The following is a 24792-nucleotide window of genomic DNA, read 5'->3' on the forward strand; positions in this document are numbered from 1 at the left end:
TTCCTATGGTCCTTTACGGAAACCTGAGGAATCTCTGGTGTGAAATATGGATGGGTACGTGGTAGTAGGCACTCTTTAAATCTAGAGTGCTCATCACTGAGCCCTCCTTTATTAACGGTATGACTGCTTTTAGAAATTCCATTTTGAATCTCTTGTAGGTCACCCATCGATTTAGTGGGTTCAGGTTTATTATAGTTTGATATTCTCCTCCTGGTTTTTTTTATGGAGAATAGGTTTGAATAGTGTCCCTGAAATCTCTGAGCATGGTGTACCCGGGTTATGGCCCCTATCTCTATTAGCTCCTGTATGTCTTTTAAAAGCCTTTGGTGGGTTACGCAGTATCTCCTGGGAGGTCGCTCGGTGAACTCAATCTTGTACCCTTCTGCGACCGTATTCAGAATCCATGGATTTGGGGAATTGTCCTGCCATTTCTTTTGGAAGTAAAAGAGTCTCCCTCCTATCTTCCTGGCATCATTGTCTGCTAGGTCTTGTCCTCTGCTCTTGAGGGGAACTTTTCCCTTTTCCCCCTTTTGGGTAGCTCCACCTACCGTACTTTCCTTTCCCTTTCTAGTCCTGCCTGGGATGGGAGCGGGTCCTCCGAAAGTATGGCATTCTCTTAGGCTTTTCCTCCAGAAAGCCCCTCTTTTTGTCGGAAGCCTTCTCGAGTAATTCATCCAATACGGGCCCGAAAACATGAAGTCCTGAGAATGGTATGGAGCACAATTTGTTCTTTGACTGAGTGTCTCCTGTCCAGGACCTCAGCCACAGTGCTCATCTTGCTGCCTTATACAGGGCATTATTCCTAACAGCGAAGCAGACTGACTTTGCCAAGGCGTCCGCCATGAAGTCGATTGCCATTTTCCGAAGAGGTAGTGATTTTAGAATTTTCTCTCTGGGGGTTTTGTCCCCAATCTGATCTTCTAGCTCGCCCACCCATAAACTCATTGATCTGGCTACTGAGGTGGCTGCTATGTTAGTCTTCATAACGGCTGCCGACACTTGCCAGGATTTCTTGAGGAGGTCATCTGATCTCTTATCCACCGGATCCTTAAGGCAAGATGAATCGTCAAAGGGAATAGCTGTTTTCTTTGACACCCTGGCTATGGGTATGTCGATTTTTGGGGCTGTTTCCTACACCTTGGTCTCTTCTGGATCAAAGGGAAAGCGGGGTCTGAAGTCTTTTGGGACTACCAGCTTCTTCCCCATTTCTTCCCATTCTTCTAATATCATTGCCATTATGTGCCTGTTAACAGGAAACACTATTCCTACGGGCTCTTAGCCCACCAAATATCTCATCCTGGGTTATTCGTGGCTCTGTAGAATCTTCTACATTCATTGTGTTTCTGACCACTTGTAGGAGCGTGTCAGTGTCTTCAGAGGAAAAAAGGTATCTCTTCCTTTCGTCCGGAAGAGCTGCCGAGGAACATTCCCCGGAGTCAGGATCGGAGTAGTCCGACACCTCTTCTTCCTCCAAACTCTGTTTCAGGTGCCATCTAAGCCTCTTAGGATGCGGGGACTATGATGGTACAAGTGCTGCAACTGTAGTCTGCACTTCTTCTCCGATCATAGCCTTTATATTGTCTAAGAGAGAGGATTGCTCCTGTTTGAGGAGTCCCAATATGCAGCCTTCACAAAGCTTCTTTGTATGTCTTGGCAGGAATCTGGCTGAGGATAGGGGGCATTTATTAGGTTTCCGTTTGGTGACCGTGGTGGATTGCCTAGGTGCTTCCTTGGCCTGCAAAATATGTAAAGGAAAGAGGCTCTTGTATGTCTGCGTATGGAGAGCTGTAAGGGACCCTACTTTTTTTTTTCTCATATGGTCCGGGGCTGGCTCTAGGGATTGAACGTCTGGAAGGCTACCTCTTTCCATCTTTACTGAGTCAAGTCTGCTGTCAGTCTGTGTGTTTTTAAATAGTGAGCCTTACCCGGCTTCAAGACATCTGGTTCATCCTCCTTCGGAGCTCAGCTGCTGTTGTGATAACGTGGCAGGCGTTGCTGCGCACGCCTCCCGAGCGCCGATCCGTCAGGCACAGTCCCCGTCTAAAGCCCAGTCTCTCCCGACGCTCCCCGATGCACGGGGCGCCGGAATCCAGACGACGCTGGCCTCGGTGCACTCTCCCATGTCAAATGCCACGTCGCGCTGGGCGCCGCCATGTTTGTTTCTGGCCCCGCCCCCGGAAGTCATCACCAGCGTGCCTTCCGATGACGCGGCACGCCGGAAGTCTAGGACACGAGGCGCCGGCTGCCCTGCAGACGAAACAGCAGCTACTGCGCAGAGCCCTCTGGGGGGATGCAGCAGGGATGGAGAGCACACAGCTCGACCCCTCGCTGAGGGACCTCCGGCATTAACAGCGCTCCTGCCTCCTCCGCTGGAAACCCTCTGGAGAGGGAACCGCTTCTGCCAGGAGCTCCTGCTCCACCGGGTCCCGACGCCCTGAAGAAAGTCGGCCTAAGGCTGGTTTCACACTTGCGTTTTTTTGCGTTTTTTTCGTGCCACAAAATGCATGCGAGTTTTTTCCCTATTCTTAACATGGGTGCGCATACACATTCATTTGTACGCGTTTGTATGTACATGCGTTTTTTTTTGTAGTGTGTGCTCGGGCACACAAAATGCACTCTGTTGCATTTTTTGAGCGTCCGACTTGCCAAAAAAAAACGCATGCAATGCGGGTTTTTTTTCACCCAACCACTCATTATAGTCTATGGGTGCGCTGACGTGCGCATGGTAATGCGCACGTCAGCGCAAAAAAACTTATGTTTTAAAAAAGCGCAAAAACACACGAAAACGCATGATGCGTTTTTTATGTGCGTTTGCACTGCGCACGGTGCGCAGCGCAAAAAAACGCAAGTGTGAAAGTAGCCTAACAGGTACTCCATGCACCTCTGCGCTCCTCTGCGTCTGTCCCTGATAGGGACAGGAAAAACACTGAAGGGTCTTAGTGGGGAGGGGCTATTTAACCTCTTCTGTGTTTTTGTCCCTATCAAGGATAAGAAGGACAACCTCCTGGTGGTGCTGTCAGGAGGGACGTCCTGGAAATAAGGGTATAGCCCCCCCCCCCCCCCCCCAAGTGTTGGAAAATCTCCAGGGTCTCAGCTACCGGGGTTGCTGAGACCCCAGAGAACATGATTCGTGTCGATTTTCACAGTCCTCAGTCCTGTGATCACCGTTATTCACTGATTTCCCATACATTTCTCTCTCCTGATATGATCTAGCATACCAGAGGAAAGAGAAATGTGGTCCCCCGAGCCCAAACAACTGGCTACCTCTGCAATCCCAGGACCTCCATGTCATTCTCCCGTAAGAAAATAGCCGGCATCCGGCATGATTTTTGCCATTGGTTCATTTTGATCACTGTGATAGACCCTACGTTCTAAAGTATTAAATGTGCTCATATTAGTGGGCTGCACTTCATATAGAAAGCCTTATGAACAAATATTTTGCTTCTGATGTCAGATGCAAAAATAGAGGTGACCAGACAACAATAGTTTTGGAATTAAAAATGTAACATTTATTAGATGAAAAAATAAAAACATTGAAAATTTCAGAAAGCTATTGAAAAAAAAAAATGAGGTACAGGAACCAAAAATCAATATGTAGCAGTCTAGTATACACTATTCTTCATATGTATATTTCTTTTTTAATCATATGAGTCAAGATAAATAGAGGGGTTTTTATATGCCATATAATGTAAAAAGTACAAGCAGTGATAAAAAAGATCATTTTCCAAATTCAACAAAGTTTTGAAAATATTGGATGAGCTAGTGCTATTAAATTAACTACTACTAGATGGCATTACATTTGAACCTCCTTTAATAACCATATAACATTGAGGAACACACAGGCTCTGATGTTCCTCCTTATTACTGACATCTCGTATACAATGAGTGCATGCCTAGTATCTACAGAAGATACCATAAAGGAGAAAATGTCTGGGAAAGAATAAATCATTAAAGGTTTTTTGGACTATGAGCTGCCGGCATCGACATCAGGGGCTTATCTACAGCAGTGTTCCCCAACTTCAGTCCTCAAGGCCCACCAACAGGTCAGGTTTTCAGGATTTCCTTAGTATTGCCCAGGTGATAATTGCTTTCTGTAATGCTGTAGATAAGTCCCCGATATAACCTGAAAGATAAAAAAAAAAAAAAAAGGAAGGAGTTAAATTATACTCACCCCGGCGTCCAGTCCGGCGCCTCCCATCTTCATACAGTGACGTCCTCTTCTTCCCTTCCTGTCGTGGCTCCGGCGCAAGTGATGGGTGTCTCAATATGGAAACTGCTGGTGGTATCAGCCTCTTGTGCGGTACCACCAGCGGAAAACCGTCGCACCACACACACACTGTATACGCACCACACACAAATACACACAGTATATGCCGCACGCAGACTCTTGCGCGGACCACCAGGGGAACACTGTCGCGAACACGCCGCTGCCAGGATCAGATGAAAGATTCGCTGACCCCTGGGGCATTGTGACCCCTGGGGCACTGCAACAAGTAAATAGTAAAAATATAACTGGCTACAACTTTGTAACTTGCTTGTCCCAGTACCCAGGAGGCTATAATGCAACTCCATTCACCTGCATTACGTTGTTATGTAGCAGTGGCACATAACGATCTTTAGCCGAGCAATGGATATATACAGCAATGTCATCAGGTAGCCCCAGCCACATAGAGACATGCTGCAGCGAGCAGCACTGAGCAGAAGAAAACTGAAGAGGACTCAGTGCTGCTGCCTCTATTCTCAAGGTCCGTGGGAACTCCAGAGATTGGATCCCAGCAGACCAGTACGTGATGGAGCAGTCATATATCCCATCACTTACCTCATTTAACTACTGCATTGTAAATTAAGCACACTGCGTGGAACGCGCGTCGGGTTGGCAGGGCAACCCCTATACTTACAGGTATCATTTGACTACTGCACCTTCTTTTTATTCATATATTTACTCATCATTCCTTCATGCATAACCATCTGCATTGTGTCTACCTGTCCTGCCCATTTCTCCTTTTATCTGGTTCTTTATCTTGCATGGATTCCTTGAACGGTATTTGTGTATATTTTTACCTATTTTTCAATAAATGTGTTTCCTTTTGCATTTATATATGGTCTTAGTCATGCTTCTCATGTCAGCGTCTCTTAAATAGGACCATACTGATATTCCTGTGCATTTTGCACAGCAGCAGCAACCATCCTGTGACTGTAGGGACATGCTGCGGGTTACAGTGCCACATGGATAGTCACAGGGGAATAATGCTACATGGTAATGATGCATGGCGTACTGTCGGCTGAACCCCGTCATTTTGCTGGTAGACATCACATAGACTCGTATTCATCGAAATCACATTCGCATAAAGAAACATACCCGTATACATCCCCAGCCCCGCAGTGACCAGTATCGGCAAAGCTGTGTGGTTAGGAGCCCATTTTGGTAGAGTCGGTGTCATGGAAATTGAGGAGTCGGAGCTCATTTTAGTGGAGTCAGGAGCCGGAGGTTTGGCTTACCATCTCCGCAGCCCTGAGTATCGGAGCCGAGTATGTGACGAATTCTAACTATTTCAACATTTGAACTCAAGAAACGTTGCAGCTAATTTCAGACGACAATATACTTATGATATAGATTCTCCTCTCCCGTGGCGGACCTGAAAGCCACGTCAGGTCATGTGACCATTCATAGTGGCGGCACACATTATAGTGGTGGCACACATTATAGTGGTCTGGGGCACGGCGTAGATTTTCAGACAGCTTGTCTGAGGAATTATATTACTTGATGCCCACTAACATCTTCACCATCATCTTAGAAAGGAACTTTATGCATTAGGATTTTACTTGAATGATTACAGGTAGTTTTTTCCCCAAAAACATCTATAGCAGCCCATTGGTGTGAGTGGGCACTGAGTAATACATATTTTCTGCGCTGTAAGCAGACTGAACACTTATTGCCAAGTTTCCCTGATGCCGTATTCAGACATCTGCATGTGGACCACGATGCACGGATCGGCCATGGATTTCCCGACCCGAACGGACGGCCTCAAGGTTCAGGTGAGGAGACCAATGGCTGCCCTGTGAACCATTGATGGTGCTTGGACCATGAAACATGGATGTCTGAATGTGCCATTACAGACTACACCTGATCCCCGAGGCTCCTAGGTGGAGACGGGCGCTTAGTGATTGGCTTATTGTCAGGAATTGCCAGAAGAGAAGCCCTTTACGCTATCTGGTAGAACTGTGCAGAAGCAGGTTGGCTGTAAGGGGGACGAAAAAAAATAAAAAATAAATAATCGGGCTCTATGCACGTCTTATGCCCACACATTCACAGTATGGCCAGGAAAAGCACTCACTATACAAGATAGGAAAAGAAACAACGGAATGTGTCCTTACAGCCTTTGTCAGTGTAGTATGCGTATGTATATATAGGGCACGGCGAAGAGAAAAACATATCTACCTTACGGTAAACTTTTTCCAGTTAGTAACATCAGAGATTAATGTTGGGGGGACACGTCAGACATGTAGATGTGTAAACAGCCTAACACTAATGTCCGTGAGAAGCAGAAACTTTCCTTCAGGGATCGCTCACACTGGGGTATAACATGGCCGAGTGCTATATGGTGACTTATCAGACAGCACTCGGCCCAGTGTGGCACTATGGGGCAGTCAGATCTGTAATTATTTTATCATGCTGATTCGGCATGCTGCGACCACAGCGGAGTCGGATCGCGTGCTCCCATACAAGTCTATGGGTGCTTGTGAAACACTGCAAACACAGACAATGGAGAAATCAAGTTTTCCATCTTCTCGGCACCTGTGATGCAATTCTCTCATGCAGGAACATCGGATCACATTCTGATCAAACTCTGACAAAGTTTGTGCCGAGTGTTATTAGCACAATTGGACAGAATCTCTCGCATGAGAGACCGTACGCTCGTGTGAGCCCAGCCTCAGGCGGCATATACAAGGCCTCTATAGATCCATGAGAGCGCAGTGCCGGTCTGGTGACCAAGCCAGGAGCCAGCAGAGCTCTCATTGCGATCATTATCTCTTTACAGGGCAAGGCCTCCTTATTATCGGAGAGATCAGAAGGAGAGATTTGGCCATAAAAAAACACCCATACGGTACAAAAATCTAGGATCCGGAGACACTGTGAGAGTATCAGTGGTGTAAAGGAAAACTGGAGCAGACGCCCGAGACAAAATCAGATTCCATCTCATCTAGAGGAAGAATGAACGAGGGAATCTGACTGGAAACTTCTGCTTTGGACTCACTGTGTCAAAAAAAAAAATAAAAAAAAAATCCCTTCTACACGCTAGTATATATATATATATACATACATACATACATACATACACAGTGTTCCAAATTATTATGCAAAAAATATTTCCTCATATTTTCTCTAAATTACCTGTACGAATTGCAGTCATTGTTCTTTTCCAGTCATCTAATATTCTAGTATAATTGCAATGTTTTTGAACAAACTGCCTATGAAAACAGTATATTTTTAAAGATAAGAAACACTCAAACTGCATGTTCCAAATTATTATGCACAGCAGAGTTTTCAACCTTTTTATTTTTATTTTGAACAAAAAAATGGTCAATTGTGAAATTATAAGCATTATCAGCTTATTACAAAATGAAATCAAACAGTTTTCAAGTCAAAACTTTATTCTAGGTGATGTTACATTTGCACATAGGACCCCTTGTTGGAAAGAAGCTTCTGAACTCTCTCGTCCATTGAATTTGTCAGTTTTTGGATGGTTTGTGCTTCAATTGTTTTGCATGTGGACAGAATACCCTCCCAGAGCTGTTGCCAAGGCCTCTTTCACACTTCAGTTTTTTACAATCAGTCACAATCCGCCAGGTTTTGAAAAAAACGGATCCGCAATTTTTTTTTGAGGATCCGTTTTTTCCCCCATTGACTTGCATTATGGGCGGATTGTGACGGATTGCCGTCCGTTGCATCCGTTTTTTTTGCGGATCCGCCATAAGTTGCTGTCCGTTATCATCCTCAAAGATTTCAAAACGGAGCTTGCAACGTTTTTTTTTCTGGCGGATCCTCCAGACACTGTTTTAACCCTAAATTCTTTCTGGCTGCTGGATAAAAAAAAAAAAAAAATTCTCTCTCTCTCTCTCGGCCAGCGTTTCCTTTAAATTTCCTCATTTTCAGGATCCGTCTCAAAACGGATCCTGTGCCATCCGTTCACATCAGTTCAGAACGGATCCGCTTGTCTGACTTTTTGGCGGATTTGAACGGATGCAAAAAACTGAAGTGTGAAAGAGGCCTTAGATGTGAACTGCCTCCCGCCATCATAGACACTCCTTTTGATGATGCTCCAGAGGTTCTCAATGGGGTTGAGGTCAGGGGAAGATGGTGGCCGCACCGTAAGTTTGTCCTCTTTTATGCCCATAGCAGCCAGAGATGCAGATGTGTTATTTGCAGCATGAGACGGTGCATTATTATGCATGAAAATGATCTTGCTGCGGAAAGCACGGTTCTTCCTCTTGAACCATGGCAGGAAGTGCTGTTTTAGAAACTCCACATAGATTATGGAGTTCATCTTTACCCCTTCAGGGATCCTAAAGGGGCCGACAATCTCTCTCCCCATGATTCCAGCCCAAAACATTACTCCACCTCCTCCTTGTTGGCGCCTTAGCCGTGTTTTCATGGGGTGTCCATCAACCAGCCAGCGATGATCACCATGAAGTGTCTTGGCAATGTTGATTGTAGTCATGCCTTGACCTAAATACTCCACAATTTGTTGCTTCTCAGCAGCCGACACATCCTTTTTCTTTCCCACTTTGGCAAAAAATGTAGGCTGCTTAATAATGTGGAACAGCCTTCTTCAGTAGTCTTGCCTTTATTTGGACACACCTGACAAACTAATTTGCACAGGTATCTGCAATTGCTTTCAGTGATATAAAGAGCCCTGACACACATCACCATCAATGAGTTTACATGACAAACAAAAAAAAATTCTAACCTTATCACTTCTAAACTCTTTCTGTATAATAATTTGGAACACAGTTTACAGTGGGGAAAATAAGTATTTGATTCCCTGCCAATTTCTCAAGTTTTCCCACCTACAAAGAATGGAGAGATCTGTAATTTCTATCGTAGATACACTGCACCTGTGAGAGACAGAATGTTAAAAAAAAAAAAATCCAGAAAATCACATTGTATGATTTTTACATAATCAATTTACATTTTATTGCATGAAAAAAGTATTTGGTACAACAGAAAACAAAACTTAATATTTGGTACAGAAACCTTTGTTTGCTATTACAGAGGTCAGAAGTTTCCTGTAGTTCTTGACCCAGTTTCCACACACTGCAGGAGGGATTTTGGCCCCCTCCTCTTCAGGTTTCGGGGCTGTTGCTGGGCAACATTGATTTTCTCCTTCCTCCAAAGATTTTCTATTGGGATCAGGTCTGGAGACTGGCTAGGCCAGGTGGGAAAACTTGCAAAATCAGCGTATCAAATACTTATTTCCCCCACTGTACATAAGGGCTTTTTTTCTATTCCCCTTTGTCAGCCCCTTCAGGGTTTCTCATACTGTTGTGCACCTCACATTCAGGCTATTTACACTTGATTACCACATATCTTTTAGATGTTATGCTAAAAAAAAAAAAAAAATCTGTGCTAAAATCCTTTGCAAAAACTCTTCCTAATTTTTTTTACGGGAAATCCAATTTTGCTGGTGACAGGAATCGCTTTTCTTTTCCTGAAGAGGGCTTGAAAGATGTCTGGTGGAAAAACAAAAAACTACAAGTCACTTGATCCTGATGGAAACTGCTCTAAACTAGGCACGGTCCAATCATGAGGCTGCAAAAAAGGTTTTGGGGAAGAAAAAAAAAAAAAATCTTCAGAAAATACTAAAGAAAAATAAACCCCCAGCCAAAAAAGGAGCGATTCTTTAAGTGGTTTTTGCTAGAAAATCTCATTGGATTTGTCGGCCTCAAAAACTCTGTGTAAACAAAGCCGTGTGTGTTCCCAGATTTGTAACTACTAATAAGAGGGAGGCAGACACAACAGATGCCCTGATGGAATGTGTTTTGCCTTCTTTTCCCATTAGATAAGACAGGAAAGAAAGAAGAGGCCATTACGGCCTTTGTATTTAATAGGGAGCATTATACTCCTATTAGTTGCCCCTGACACAAGACGGCCGCTTACAAGTGTGCTGGCGTCTTTCTGTCTGGCACTCAGTAAAGAGAGCAAGTGGCTTATACAAATATCAGAAGCGTCATCTATGTCGGTGGCTGTGGACAGCTTTTACATAACTGGAAACATTCCTTTTAGGCCTCATTCACACATCAGGACTTTCCATGCATGAGAAAAACAAACCAATTATTTTGTTCAGACTTTGAGCAGAGTGTCGTCCGAGTGTCATCAGTTTTTCAGGGATTGTGATTCGAGCTTAAAGGGAATCTGTCACCTCATTTTTGCATATAAGCTGCGGCCACCGCCATCAGGGGCTTATCTACAGAATTCTGTAACCTGAAAGATGAGAAAACACGTTAGATTAGCCCTGTTTCACACATCCGTTTTTTGTGTCCGCCAAACGGATCCATTTCAGTTTTTTGCCGCTAACAGATGCTAACGGATCCGCGGTAGCCGCTAATGCAAGTCTATGGGGAAAAAAAACGGATCCGCCAAAAACATGGCGGATCCGTTTTTTAACGGAAAACGACGGATTTGGACGGATTTAAAAAAACGGAAGTGTGATCCAGGCCTTATACTCACCGGAGGGGGCGGTCCCATGAGTGCCGCGGTCCAACGCCTCCCATCTTCTAGCGACGACGTCCTCTTCTTTGCTTCCCGTCGCAGCTCTGGCGCAGGCGTACTCATCTGCACTGTTGAGGGCAGAGGAAAGTACTGCAGTGCGCAGGCGCCGGACCTCTCTGACCTTTCCCGGCACCTGCGCACTGCAGTACTCTGCCCTCAACAGGGCCTGCACAAGAGCCGCGACGGGAAGCAAAGAAGAGGATGTCATCGCTAGAAGATGGGAGGACCCGGACCTGCGACACCCATCGAACCCGGACCGCCCCCGGTGATTATAATATAACTCGTTCTTATCTTTCAGGTTATATCAGGGGTTTATCTACAGCATTACAGAATGCTGTAGATAAGCCCCTGATGGCGGTGGCCGCAGCTTATATGCAAAAAAAAAAAAAAAAAAATAGGTTACAAGTTTCCTTCAAGGCTTGCAGACCCCGCTATACTCACCCTCCTCAGGTCCAGAGCTGCCTCGGTGATGTCACAAGGATTGTGCACAAAAACACTGTATCCAATCACTGGACTCAGTGGCTCGTGCTGTCGCCAATGGATCCAGTGATTATCTGCAGCATATCAGCAAAGAGCGGAGCCACGGTGGAGAGGCCGCACTGTACTTGGGGAGAGAGCATGACAGTACGTGTTATTTTCTACATTTGTAAGGCTATGCTAAAATAAAAATTAATCCTGGACAACTGCATGACAACGGGCAAGGAGCACTGTCATGGCAGGCACAGGGGTCTTCCGAAGATCTCCGACTGTTATGACAGCCCACTAGTGCTGATGGGCAGCGGACTGACAGCAGCATTTCACAACTTAAGAACTTTAAGCCCCTGTTAAGGGCAGGTGATGGCTGAATATCACAGCCATTATCTGCCGGCAAAGATGCAGACTCAGTTCCTGAGCCCGCATCAAAGTCAGGAAGCAGGCACAAGACGTACAAGTAAGTCATATGTAGGTATGGGGTCAGAATTGCAATGAAGAGGAAATATTTGCATTTGATTTTTATTTTTAAAAGGCACTTGAGAAAATCACTGATGGTAAAAAACAGTCACATGGATCAAACACTGATGAAAATTGGTCAGTTTTTTTTTTCCACCAAATACATGTATGGAAAAAAATCACAAGTCTGAATGAGGCCTAAAACTGGGGTCCAACAAGTGTTTCATTAGGTGTTCGCAAAAGCAGAGTTTTTCAAGCGGAAACTGCTTTATTAGGAAACTCTGGATCTGGGGAGGTTGTGGAGCAGTTTTTCTTTTCCTGGAGTGCTTCCTGGTGCAGTTTTTTCCCCGTGTTCTTTGCAGCCTTTTGATTTGGCAGTGCCTGGTTTGGAGAAGTTTGCTTCAAGGTCCAGATGCATTTTTTTCCCCACTAGATATTTTTCCAAATTCTCTTGGAAGAAAAAAAACAAAAAACGAACTCCTCGTATTAACAGCAATGTGGATTTCCCATAGAAGTTTATGGAAAGCATTTTCCTTTAGGATTTTAGAAGAGATACTCCACAAAAATTCCTAAAAAGAAAAAAAAAAAAAAAAGAAAACACAAAAAAAAAAAGAAGAAGAGCGTTTGTATACATAACCGAGTCTATGTCTATGCCTGATGAAGAGACCTGAGTAGTCTCCAAAGCTTGCAATGTGTTACCATCTTTTCAGCTAGCCATTAAAAGGTATCAAACACAGAGGACTCTCAATTCTGAATATTTTTCTATCTACTGCCTGACAAGGTACAAAGACATACATCTTTCCTGTATACATAACCTTGATTTAGAATTCTGCAGATCATGGTCCGAGACCGCACCACAACCACGGACTGTCCGCGGGTCTCAGAACCTGACAGCCTCTTAAGATCCGCTCAGGTGACCAGTCCGCGCAGCACAGGGATACACAGACATCTGAGTTCAGTCTCCAGGTAATGGGACATGTCTATTAGATATTAGGGTTTCTGACCCGTCACACAACCGGTGACAACTTCCACTAAGGACATCACTGACAAAGTGCCGCTGACCCCGAAATTCAACCCGCAGAAAACTAGTCCGAACGTCGCCAAAGAGGGAAAAGTAGGAAGCCACTGCATATAAGTGGTGGCCATGTTACACACATCAGTGACATCCACCCGAGGAGTCGACAACACAGGGGCAGCGCCACGCGCCGCCGACAACACAGGGGCAGCGCCACGCGCCGCCGACAACACAGGGGCAGCGCCGCCGACAACACAGGGGCAGCGCCGCCGACAACACAGGGGCAGCGCCGCCGACAACACAGGGGCAGCGCCGCCGACAACACAGGGGCAGCGCCGCCGACAACACAGGGGCAGCGCCACGCGCCGCCGACAACACAGGGGCAGCGCCACGCGCCGCCGACAACACAGGGGCAGCGCCACGCGCCGCCGACAACACAGGGGCAGCGCCACGCGCCGCCGACAACACAGGGGCAGCGCCACGCGCCGCCGACAACACAGGGGCAGCGCCTCGCGCCGCCGACAACACAGGGGCAGCGCCTCGCGCCGCCGACAACACAGGGGCAGCGCCGCGCGCCGCCGACAACACAGGGGCAGCGCCGCGCGCCGCCGACAACACAGGGGCAGCGCCGCGCGCCGCCGACAACACAGGGGCAGCGCCGCGCGCCGCCGACAACACAGGGGCAGCGCCACGCGCCGCCGACAACACAGGGGCAGCGCCACGCGCCGCCGACAACACAGGGGCAGCGCCTCGCGCCGCCGACAACACAGGGGCAGCGCCACGCGCCGCCGACAACACAGGGGCAGCGCCACGCGCCGCCGACAACACAGGGGCAGCGCCGCCGACAACACAGGGGCAGAGCCTCGCGCCGCCGACAACACAGGGGCAGCGCCACGCGCCGCCGACAACACAGGGGCAGCGCCACGCGCCGCCGACAACACAGGGGCAGCGCCACGCGCCGCCGACAACACAGGGGCAGCGCCACGCGCCGCCGACAACACAGGGGCAGCGCCACGCGCCGCCGACAACCCGCTGGGAACACATCAAGAGCTAACTTATCAGCAGAACTTGTTGGGATCACCCAGCCCCCACGGGACCGGGCACTGGTGACAGAGCACTGCTGTCAGGCAACCAGGTGTAGGACTACAAGTCCCAGCATGCATCGGTGAAGTCAGACACCCCCACAGCTGCTGCGCATCCCTCCCGACCCTTCCTCCAGGACGGACCCCCCCCGCACTTCTTACTTTTTGTCGGTGCTGAACAGCCCGAAGCCTGCCGGTGTGGAGCTGCCGCCCGCTGTGGCCTCCTGGGCCAGCTCTGCACCCTCACTGCCGCCTCCGGTGCAGTAGTCATTGTTGTAGGTGAGGTTGGTGCTGGAGTTGGACGCGGCTCCGCTCATGTTGAATGACACAAATCCGGGAGCAGCGGAAAAAACGGGAACGTCTGTTAGCACTACGGAAGCCGGGGAAGGCAGCCGCTGTCACGTGACAGGAGGGTGACACGGCGCTGGAGGCACAAATTCCGGGTTTACGAAGAATACGGATGCCCAGCCAATCAGGAAGCCGCATTATGTGAGGGGCGTGGCCTAAAGTTGAGCCGCTATCACGTGCTCTTTGCCAAGTTGTAAACTTCTGAGCTGCTGGAGCCGCTGTGCTGCTATAGAGGGCCCGACAGCGCCCCCTGCTGGTCATCGACTGGACGGATGCAAGGCTCTTTCAACAGTGTTCACATATGGTGTATTTGCTGCGAATTTTATTAATCGATTTCTAAGGCTATGTGCACATGTAGCAGAAAATTTCTGCTTAAAAACCGGACTCCCTTCCGAGAAACCACACTTTTTTTATGTTTTTTCCGCGCGGTTCCAGACCCATAGAAATGGCCAGAAATGCGGAAAAATCCACGAAATTAACGAGCATGCTGCGTTTTTACCGCAAAGCGGTTTTTTTCGCCGTAAAAAAACGCATCAATATGCACAAAAAGTGCAAAATGCATAGAGATGAATGGGAAGCTTATTTTTAGCATTTTTATGGCGGATTTATTGGCAAATCCGCTAAAAAAACGCTGTGTGTGCACAGCTTAAGACTATGTGCACACCGATTTTTTTTGAGGAGTTATTGTAGCAGAAACTGACCAGAAAGGCTGTGTGCCCATGAGGAATAGCAGCAGTTTCGCTGCGTCCAAAATGGTGTGTTAATTGAATCATCCGGATTTACCGCATCTAACAAATGGCTATGGGTGAGGCTAGAGTCTCCGCTGCAGATAATTCACATCATAAACCCACACCGTAGGTGAGCTCAGGCTCGGACTGTCCCATAAGAGAACAGGGGAATCCCCTGGTGGGCCAGTCCAGGTCCCCCAACCCCACTATATGGGCAGTACTTGGCAAAATTCACATGATTTACAATGTACAGAAAAAAACAGCATCTCATCATTCATTAACCCAACTATCCAGTTTAATATTATTATTACCTATTCTGTTATTTCCAAACACTTTCTCTGTGATTCCTTTGTATCTCTGTTCATACTGCACACACACACACAAATGATACACCATTTGAAAGGTAAACTTGCCCCCTTCAGCAAGAAAATAGCCAAACAATCCACACATCCACGATTTGATCACAAAATACAGTTTAAACATTAATTTTCATAAACCTGCAGTAAGGAAAAATGACCTGCAGGTGGCACCACAATACCCCAAAGCACACTACCACAAAGCTGCTTACAGACATCACAAACAAATCCAAACATTTGCCTTGGGTTCTTTCCAGCTTGCCAAACTGCTTGCCCAGCCTATTTTAGCCAAATTGGAGGATTGCACACTTCACTGCAGGTGACTGACATATGCAAACACATTTGTAAACATGCACTACTTTTTCGGTGATTACTTCGCCCCACACACACAAATGATACACCATTTGAAAGGTAAATTTGCTCTCTTCAGCAAGAAAACAGCCAAACAAACCACACATCCAAGATTTTATCACTAAATACAGTTTAAACATTCATTTTCATAAACCTGCAGAAAGACACAATGACCTGCAGGTGGCACCTCAACCGGAAAACATTTTTTGGCCTCTACTTATCAAACCAATTTATTGTATTACCAATCTACATATATAAATACCTGAGAAAACAAAAAGCAAAAAACACAAATATCCTAAACTAAAAAGTAAAAAAATAAACTGCAAATAATGCATAAAGGTAATAATAATAATAAGGGTATTTAGTCAACATGATTTTGATCAAAATAATGTACAAGCCATCCCGCCACATCAAGGCAACCCTTGTGGGACAGTCCTACTCTAGTATTTAAAACCTTTTCACTTGCCAAGTGACGTGAATGTGAACAAGGATCAAGGGACTGACCCACTAGTAAAAGCATAGGCCAGACAGGATGGTTTTCCCAGCTCAGAAAGAGGGCGGTCACACCCATATATGCACAGAGTGCTCAATGAAATGGATAAAAAAAACTGAAGTCTGAACTGAGAAAATAAATTAATGTGTATACACAATGTAAATGCATATTAACACATGACCATTAACCAGAGAAAACAAAAAGCAAAATATTTGTGTTTTTTGCTATTTGTTTTCTCTGTGTAATGGTCCTGTGTTAAAATGCATTTACATTGTGCATAAACATTAATTTATTTTCTCAGTTCAGACTCCAGTTTTTTTATATATAAATACCTGTCTGTGTTCATCAGCTCATGAAATACATTTACATTTGAATAGCTTGCTTTTTCTGAAATTGCCTGCGCCCCAACGACCAATGTGCGAAAATTTTGCACGGGCCAGGCTAGTATAGATATATAGGTAAATTTGTGAACGAGGGTAGTGTAATATTTGCATGCAGGTGAAAAGTGGGCCCCCAAGGTCATTGTTACTGGTGGGCCCTCGGCATCCCAGTCCGACACTGGGTGAGCTGCATCCAAAACGCTGCTATTCCTGATCATGGGCACGGAGCCTTAGTGTGCACAGATTCTTTTTTTTTCAGGAGTTATTATAGCAGAAGATTTTGACGCTGCGTATCTTTTCTGCATTAAAAATGCAGCATCTTTCAGATAGAGCAAAGTGGATGGGATTTAGGGCTCATACCCCTCACCATTAAATAAAAAGAAGTCCGACTTTGGTCCAGAAAAGTGGGATGAGTGTCACGTGATTTTCATGTGTATACCGTCCGATTTTAACACCCAGCATGCAATTTACATGTGAGTGTGATCCGACTGCAATGAGATTTTCACATGAGCTTTTACATAGAGCACTTCTCTGTCATTTACACATGGTTTTCAAAGGAAATATTCTTCAATATATATAGAGAGATAGATAGATACAAAAAGATATATCTAATATATAAAGCTCAAGTGTGTGTATGTATGTGTGTGTGTATGTCCGGGATAGGCATCCGCACCGTCGCAGCTACAGCCACAAAATTTGGCACAGTCACATGTCTGAGCTATGTTGTGAGGCGAAATTTTATCCCCGCGCGTTCCAATTCACCAAACAATTTTGCCCCTATCTACATAATGGGGAAAAAGTGTGTGTGTATCAAGCCCCGCCACTCATTATGATGTCATAATGGTTGCCATGGCGACGCTGATGTCATCATAGGCACGGGACTATGGGATGGCGGATATGTATGATGGGTATATGGGCACTCGACTATGGGATTGTGGATATGTGTGATGGGTATATGGGCATGGGACTATGGGATGGAGGATAATTATAATTTGCTATAACTAACCACAGTTAGTTACTATGCCCGGGCAACGCCGGGCTCTTCAGCTAGTATATATATAATACTAGTAGAATACCTGCAGCTTCACTCGCGGAAAATATGTTAAATTGTTGGTTATAGTAGCTATAGTAACATTTTCAGTGTCACCCTGAAATTGACATTTTCAGAGTGCTACAGTAAAAAAAATTTCCACTTTAAATTTTTATTATTTTGGCATTTTACTAATTTGTCGTAGCATCGATGTGAACAACAACTTTTTTTTAATTTCAACATTTTTATTGATTTTACATATTCAATACATATTATGTAGTATAAACTATTACAACTATTTTTTTAATTATTTTTTATCAAAAATAAAAATGTATGCACCTTACACAAACATATAAAACATTTACACCCAATTAACAACATAGTTCACCCCTTCCCCCCTCCCTCCAGTGTAATCTATAAGTAGTTCACGAACAAAAGAGTAAAATTGGTTTAGACTGTGTGCACACGTTGCTTTTTTTAGCGTTTTCGCATCGTTTTTCCACTGCGAAAACGCTAAGAAAACGCATCCCATGTAATCCTATGGGATTCCCGCATTGCTGTGCTAATGCTGCGAATTTTACCGTTACGTAATCACATAGCGGAAAAATACGCAGTATGTTCATTCTTTGTGCGGAATCGTGGCGATTCCGCACCCTTAGGAATGCATTGTTCCGCTTACTTTCAACATGTGGCTATGTCCACCATGCGTAAAGTAAGCGGAAAATTTGCGGATGTTACCCACGGTCCGGAGGAGAGGAGATTCTCCTCCAGGCTCTGGGTACCATATCCCTGTAAAAGAATAAAAATAAAAAATCGGGATATACTTACCCTCTGTCGGCCCCCGAAGTTGTTCCCACCTCTCAGCCACGCTCCCGGCATCTTCCGGTTCCAGTAATGCTTTGTGCGAATCACCTGAGATAACGTTGCAGTCTCGTGAGCGTGACGTCACAAAGGACCTTCGCGCGAAGCATCCCTGGGACCGGAAGATCCCGGGAGTGCCGCTGAGGAGATCGGGGGCCGTTGGAAGGTGAGAATAACCATATTTTTTATTTTTTTTTATTATTTTTAGCATCTTATCTTTTACATAGACAGCATCAATAGTAAAAAGTTGGTCACACTGGTCAAGCAGGTGATACCTGTCAATCACCCTTCCAAGCGATGCTTCAAATCGCTTGGAAAGCACAAGCATTCCGCAAGCTAAATATGCTTGCAAAACACTTGTGTTTAGCGGGAAAACACATGCAAATTCTGCATGCGTTTTACCCGCAGCCGGAGTTGCAGAAATGTTGCGGAAATTTCCACAGCATTTCCGAACGTGTGCACATAGCCTTACAGTTAAACAACTATCTATTGTAGTGCTTTTTGGTTTTAAGCAATGTTTCTCCCTTCAGGTGCATATATGAAAAGATTTTTGGGGTTTTCCACTCTAGAACTGTTCACCCTTTGTTTTTAATTGGTATGTCTGCTGAACCCGCTTCTTAATCCAGAATACTCACTGAACCCCTGAACCCTCATGCACTGTTCACCCTCTGTTTTTAATTGGTATTTCTATACTCTGTTTTTTCCCCTGACTTTAATTCCATGTATCATACTTCAAATTGACTGTATGCATATTGATATACCCATGCTCCTCACACCTTCCATCCTTCCATCTTATCCCACCTCTTTCTTCAACTTTGATGCTAGTCAAATGTCCCATTAACTGCAATCTGTTAATTGCCCCCTGTTGTGAACAGTCCTCCAGCCCCCTTCTCCTCCTCCCTCCCTCACTCACTTGGCTTCATTTCATGGACATTTGAATGGTATAAGTTGAACAGAGCAGGTCAGATATGACATCATTTGAAGTGACATCTTTAAAGTGATACATGAGAAATATACGAGAAATAGTCCAGAAATCGGTCAGATGGTAAGACTAACCAATGCTTTCTTACTTTACTTGCTTTTTTTTATTTTTTTTACTCTGCTCTTTAACCATGCTCACATTTGCCATCACCGTTTTTGCTCCACTAATCTTCACTCTCCTTCGCTATCCCCAAACCCCTGCACCCTCGAAACAAATAACTATGTCCCCCTCTCTCTTACCCCCCCACCTCGCTTTATCTGCAGACATACTCCTTAACCTCAGACCTCTCCTACTAAAATACAATACAAGAGGACCACTCTCCTTCACCCACCTGATTTCCCTTTCTCTGCTTCTTCTCACTGCTGATGACATATCCCCCAATCCTGGCCCCCCCCCCCGCCTCATACATCCCACTAATCCTCACCCCATCTTTCTCACACTAAGAGAAACTACCGCAATCCCTCACACTTAAAACCTGTGCCCCTGACTCCCTCCCTCCCGCACCCTCTTTCTGGAGCACTTTGGAATGCTCGCTCCATCTGCAACAAGCTCCACGTGATCCACAACCTCTTTACCTCCCGCAACCTTTCCTTACTGGCCCTCACTGAGACCTGGCTGACACCCCCGGCCGCACTGCGTTATGGCAGCTTCCACTTTACCCACACTCCTCGCCCTGGCAACAGACATGGTGGAGGAGTGGGTTTCCTCCTTTCTAAAAACTGTTCCTTCAACCCTATCCAACCCCCATCCTCCCTTATCCTCCCTTCTTTCGAGGTTCACTCTGTCCGTATTTACTCTCCCTCTAATCTCCAAATGGCTGTCATATACCGACCACCGGGCTCAGCCACAGCCTTCATTGACCAATTCTCCACCTGGCTCCTCCACTTTCTCTCTTCTGACATCCCCACCATCATCATGGGGGACTTCAACATCCCCATTGACACCCACCAGCCAGCAGCCTCCAAACTCCTGTCACTTACCTCATCCTTTGGACTTACTCAGTGGTCCTCCACAGCCACCCACACAGATGGACATACATTAGACCTCATCTTCACCCGTCTCTGTTCCCTATCTAATCTCACAACCTCTTCCTTCCCCTATCTGACCATCATCTACTCACCTTCTTATCCTTGTCCTTGTCACCTGCCCCCCATGTCCAGCCACTAGCACATCCTAGCAGAAACCTCGCACACCTAGACATCCACAGACTCTCAGACTCTCTTCTACCTCTGTCCTCCATATCTTCACGCCACAACTCGGACAGTGCCACCGCTTTCTACAACGCCACCCTCACATCAGCCATAGACTCAGTCGCTCCTCTCATGCATGGCAAAGTGCGACAAACCAATAGGCAACCCTGGCACCACAACCTCACCAAAAAACTTCAACAAACATTCAGGGTCGTGAAGCGGCGTTGGAAGAAAACACGCCTGCCAGATGACTTCACTGCTTTCAAACAAGCTACACTTGCCTTTAAATCAGCCCTCACCTCTGCTAAACAGACCTATTTCACAAACCTTGTATATTCATTATCCCACAACCCAAAACAACTGTTCAGCACATTCAACTCTCTCCTTCGCGAACCACTGCCACCTCCAACCTCCCTCATCTCTGCTGAGGACTTTGCCACCTACTTCAAAAACAAGATTTACCAAACAAGGCAAACCTTTACACTTCCGCCACCCCAACCACTCCACATACCAGACCTCTGCCCTTCCCTAATAACCTCCCTCTCCAACATCACTGAAGGAGAGCTTACTCGTCTCCTTTCCAAATCACGCCTCACCACCTGTGCACTTGACCCCATCCCTTCCCACCTGCTCCCCAACCTCACTGCATGATCATTCCAGCCCTAACCCATCTCTTCAACCTATCCCTAACTTCTGGTACCTTCCCCTCTGCCTTCAAACATGCTACCATAACACCCATCCTCAAAAAATCAAACCTTGACCCAACTGCTATGCCCAGCTATCGCCCCCTATCACTGCTCCCGTTTGCTTCAAAACTCCTTGAACAGCATGTCCATGCTCAACTTTCCTCCAACCTCTCATCTAACTCCCTCCTTGACATCCTGCAATCTGGCTTCACTGAAACTGCCCTGACCAAAATTACGAATAACTTACTCACAGCCAAAGCTAGCAGACAGTTCTCCATCCTCCTCCTTCTTGACCTGTCCTCTGCCTTTGACACAGTTGACCACTGCCTACTGCTACAGATTCTTTCTTCCCTTGGCAACAAAGACCTTGCCCTGTCCTGGATTTCCTCATACCTTTCTGACCGCACATTCAGCATTTCTCACTCCCACAGTACCTCCTCATCCCGCCCCCTCTCTGTTGGAGTCCCCCAAGGCTCTGTCCTGGGGCCCCTACTTTTTTCCATCTATACTCTTGGCCTAGGACAACTCATAAAGTCCCATGGCTTCCAGTACCACCTGTATGCAGATGACACTCAGATCTACCTCTCTGGCCCAGATGTCACCTCTTTGCTGTCCAGAATCCCGGAGTGTCTATCAGCCATATCCTCCTTTTTCACCTCTCGCTTCCTAAAACTCAACGTAGACAAAACTGAATTCATTGTCTTTCCTCCATTTCACGTATCTTCCCTACCCGATCTATTATGGTAAACGGCATCACGCTCTCTCCAGCACGTGAAATCCGCTGCCTCGGAGTAACTCTCGACTCTGCCCTGTCCTTCAAACCACACGTCCAATCTCTTGCCACCTCCTGTCGACTCCAACTCAAAAATATTTCCAGAATCCGTCCCTTCCTCAGTCCTCAATCTACTAAAACTCTTGTACATGCCCTCATCATCTCCCGCCTTGACTACTGCAACACTCTCCTCTGTTGCCTCCCTGCTAACTCTCTTGCACCACTCCAGTCTGTCCTCAATTCTGCTGCTTGACTAATCCACCTCTCTCCTCGCTACTCGCCTGTCTCCCAACTCTGCAAATCCCTCCATTGGCTCCCAATTCCCCAACGAATCCTGTTCAAACTACTAACACTCACCTACAAAGCCATCCACAACCCTTACCCTCCCTATATCTCTGAACTAATCTCCCAATATCTCCCCTCACGTAATCTTCGATCCTCCCAAGACCTCCTACTCTCCTCCACACTTATTCGTTCCTCACACAACCGCCTCCAAGATTTCTCCCGAATATCCCCTATCCTCTGGAATGCCATGCCTCAACACGTCCGATTATCCACCACCCTCGGATCCTTCAAACGGAACCTGAAAACCCATCTTTTCAGGAAAGCTTACAGCCTGCAATGACCATTCTGCCGCCTCACCACCTGAGCTGCCGCCTCATCACCACCAGAGCTGCTGCACCCCTGACCTTCTGTCCCTTCCCCACTATCTCGTAGAATGTAATTCCGCAAGGATAGGATCCCCTCCCCTCTGTACCAGTCTGTCATTGTAAATTTGTTTACTGTTAACGATATCTATAACTTTGTATGTAACCCCCCTTCTCATGTACAGCGCCATGGAATTAATGGCGCTATATAAATAAATGCTAATAATAATAGAACAAGCAACATACAACTGTCCATGTGAAAAACACAGGCTCTCCAATTTAATGCCGGCTACTTTAAGTGATTGACCTTGTAATTTGGTTATAGTCCTAGCAAATGCAAGTCGGATTGGGAACTGCAGGTGCTTAAAATTGAAGGGCATGTCGCTTGGTAGCAAAGGAATACGCGGAATGAAAACATTTGCTCCCTTTGAGCTTTCCATAAGGGCTGATACCTATTTGCGAGAAAAAAAGGTCAGATTTCCGGACCCAAAAAACGGACGAGTGTTATGCGAGTGTCATGCAAGTGTAATGCGATTTCCGTGCGATTTTTTTCCATGGAACATCTGTATAACATGCATATGACATGCTCATGCAATCCGTATGCAATGCGATTTTAACATGAGCTTTTACATACAGCAGTTCTCTATGTTAAATTTCATGATAAAATAGCAGTGTTAAAAAAACTGTACACATCGTTTTAAAACAAAATAATCTTCAAAACATATCTATAATATAACGGTGGGAACGTTACTCTGTCTGAAGCCTTTATAGACTGTGCAAGTGCGACGCACTTGTGCAGTCTGGACCCCACAAAGTGCCGCATCCACCCAGGAGATAGCGGCATGCGTAAGCACTGAACGCATACCGCGATCTCCGGAACACCTTACCGATCCGGTGTTGCTGTTGCCGGCGGGGTCTTGCGTCTTGATGTGATGTCAGGTGAGGACGAGTTGTGGCTCTGGAATCGGCGCATGCGCAGTCCGTGCTTACCGCCACCATTTTGTAGAAGACACACTGCAGTGTGTCTTCAAGAAAATGTTGGCGGAAAGCAAGGACTGCGCATGCGCCGAGTCCAGCACCACAACACGCCCTCTCGAGACATCTTGAAACAACAACTTAATGATCGGGTATTGACGCGGGCCCTCTCCTGACATCACGGCGAGGCCCCGCGTCAATACCTGATCATTACGTTGTTGGGCCGTGATGTCTGGAGAGGGTGTGTTGTGGTGCCAAACTCGGCGCCTGCGCAGTCCTCGCTTTCTGCCACCATGTTGTAGAAGACTACAGTGTGTCTTCAAGAAAATGTTGGCGGAAAGCGAGGGCTGCACAGGCGCCGAGTCTGGAACCACAACACGCCCTCTCCAGACATCACAGCCCAACAACGTACCAGGATAGGGATGAGGGGTACCATACATACTATAAGGGGTGAGGACCATGCATATCAGGATTGGGGGTGAGGGGACCATGCATATCAGGATAGTTGGGTGAGGGGTAGCTTGCATACCAGAATAGAGGGGTGAGAGGGCCATGCATACCAGGATAGGGGGGTGATAGGGCCATACATACCAGGATAGGGGGGTGAGAGGGCCATACATACCAGGATAGGGGGGTGAGAGGGCCATACATACCAGGATAGGGGGGTGAGAGGACCATGCATACCAGGATAGGGGGTGAGGGGACCATGCATACCAGGATAGGGGATGAGGGGACGATGCTTATCAGGATTGGGGCTGAGGGGTACCATGCATACCAGGATGGGGCGTGAGAGGACCATGCACACCAGAATTGGGAGGTAAGGGGTGCCATGCATACCAGAATTGGGAGGTAAGGGGTGCCATGTATACCAGGATTGGGGGGTGAGCTGGTACCATACATCCTACGATAGGGATGAGTGAGAACCATGCATACCAGGATTGGGGGGTGAGGAGACCATGCATACCAGGATTGGGGGTGAGGGCACCATGCATACTAGGATTGGGGAGTGAGGGGACCATGCATTCCAGGATTGGAGGGTGAGGGGACAATGCATACCAGGATGGGGGGGTGAGGGGACCATGCATACCAGGATTGGGAGGTGTGGGGACCATGCATACCAGGAGTGAGGGATGAGGAGATCATGTATACCAGGATTGGGGGGTGAGGGGACCATGCATTCCAGGATTGGGGGGTG

General features: G+C 46.5%; 1 protein-coding gene across 1 annotated transcript in view; it reads right to left on the reverse strand.

Annotated features, from left to right (window-relative positions):
- The window catches only part of AP3B1 (adaptor related protein complex 3 subunit beta 1), a 351534-nt gene extending 337282 nt beyond the window's left edge, over positions 1–14252 (reverse strand). Inside the window, exon 1 of the mRNA XM_073584144.1 lies at positions 13961–14252. Coding sequence (XP_073440245.1) covers positions 13961–14115 — 155 coding nt within the window. The 5' untranslated portion in view covers positions 14116–14252. The remainder of the gene's footprint in view (positions 1–13960) is intronic.
- Positions 14253–24792: the final 10540 nt, after the last annotated feature.

The sequence above is a fragment of the Dendrobates tinctorius genome, unplaced genomic scaffold (assembly GCF_039654945.1).
Source record: "Dendrobates tinctorius isolate UK_male_01 unplaced genomic scaffold, ASM3965494v1 ptg000083l, whole genome shotgun sequence".
NCBI classification, from domain to species: Eukaryota; Metazoa; Chordata; class Amphibia; order Anura; family Dendrobatidae; genus Dendrobates; species Dendrobates tinctorius.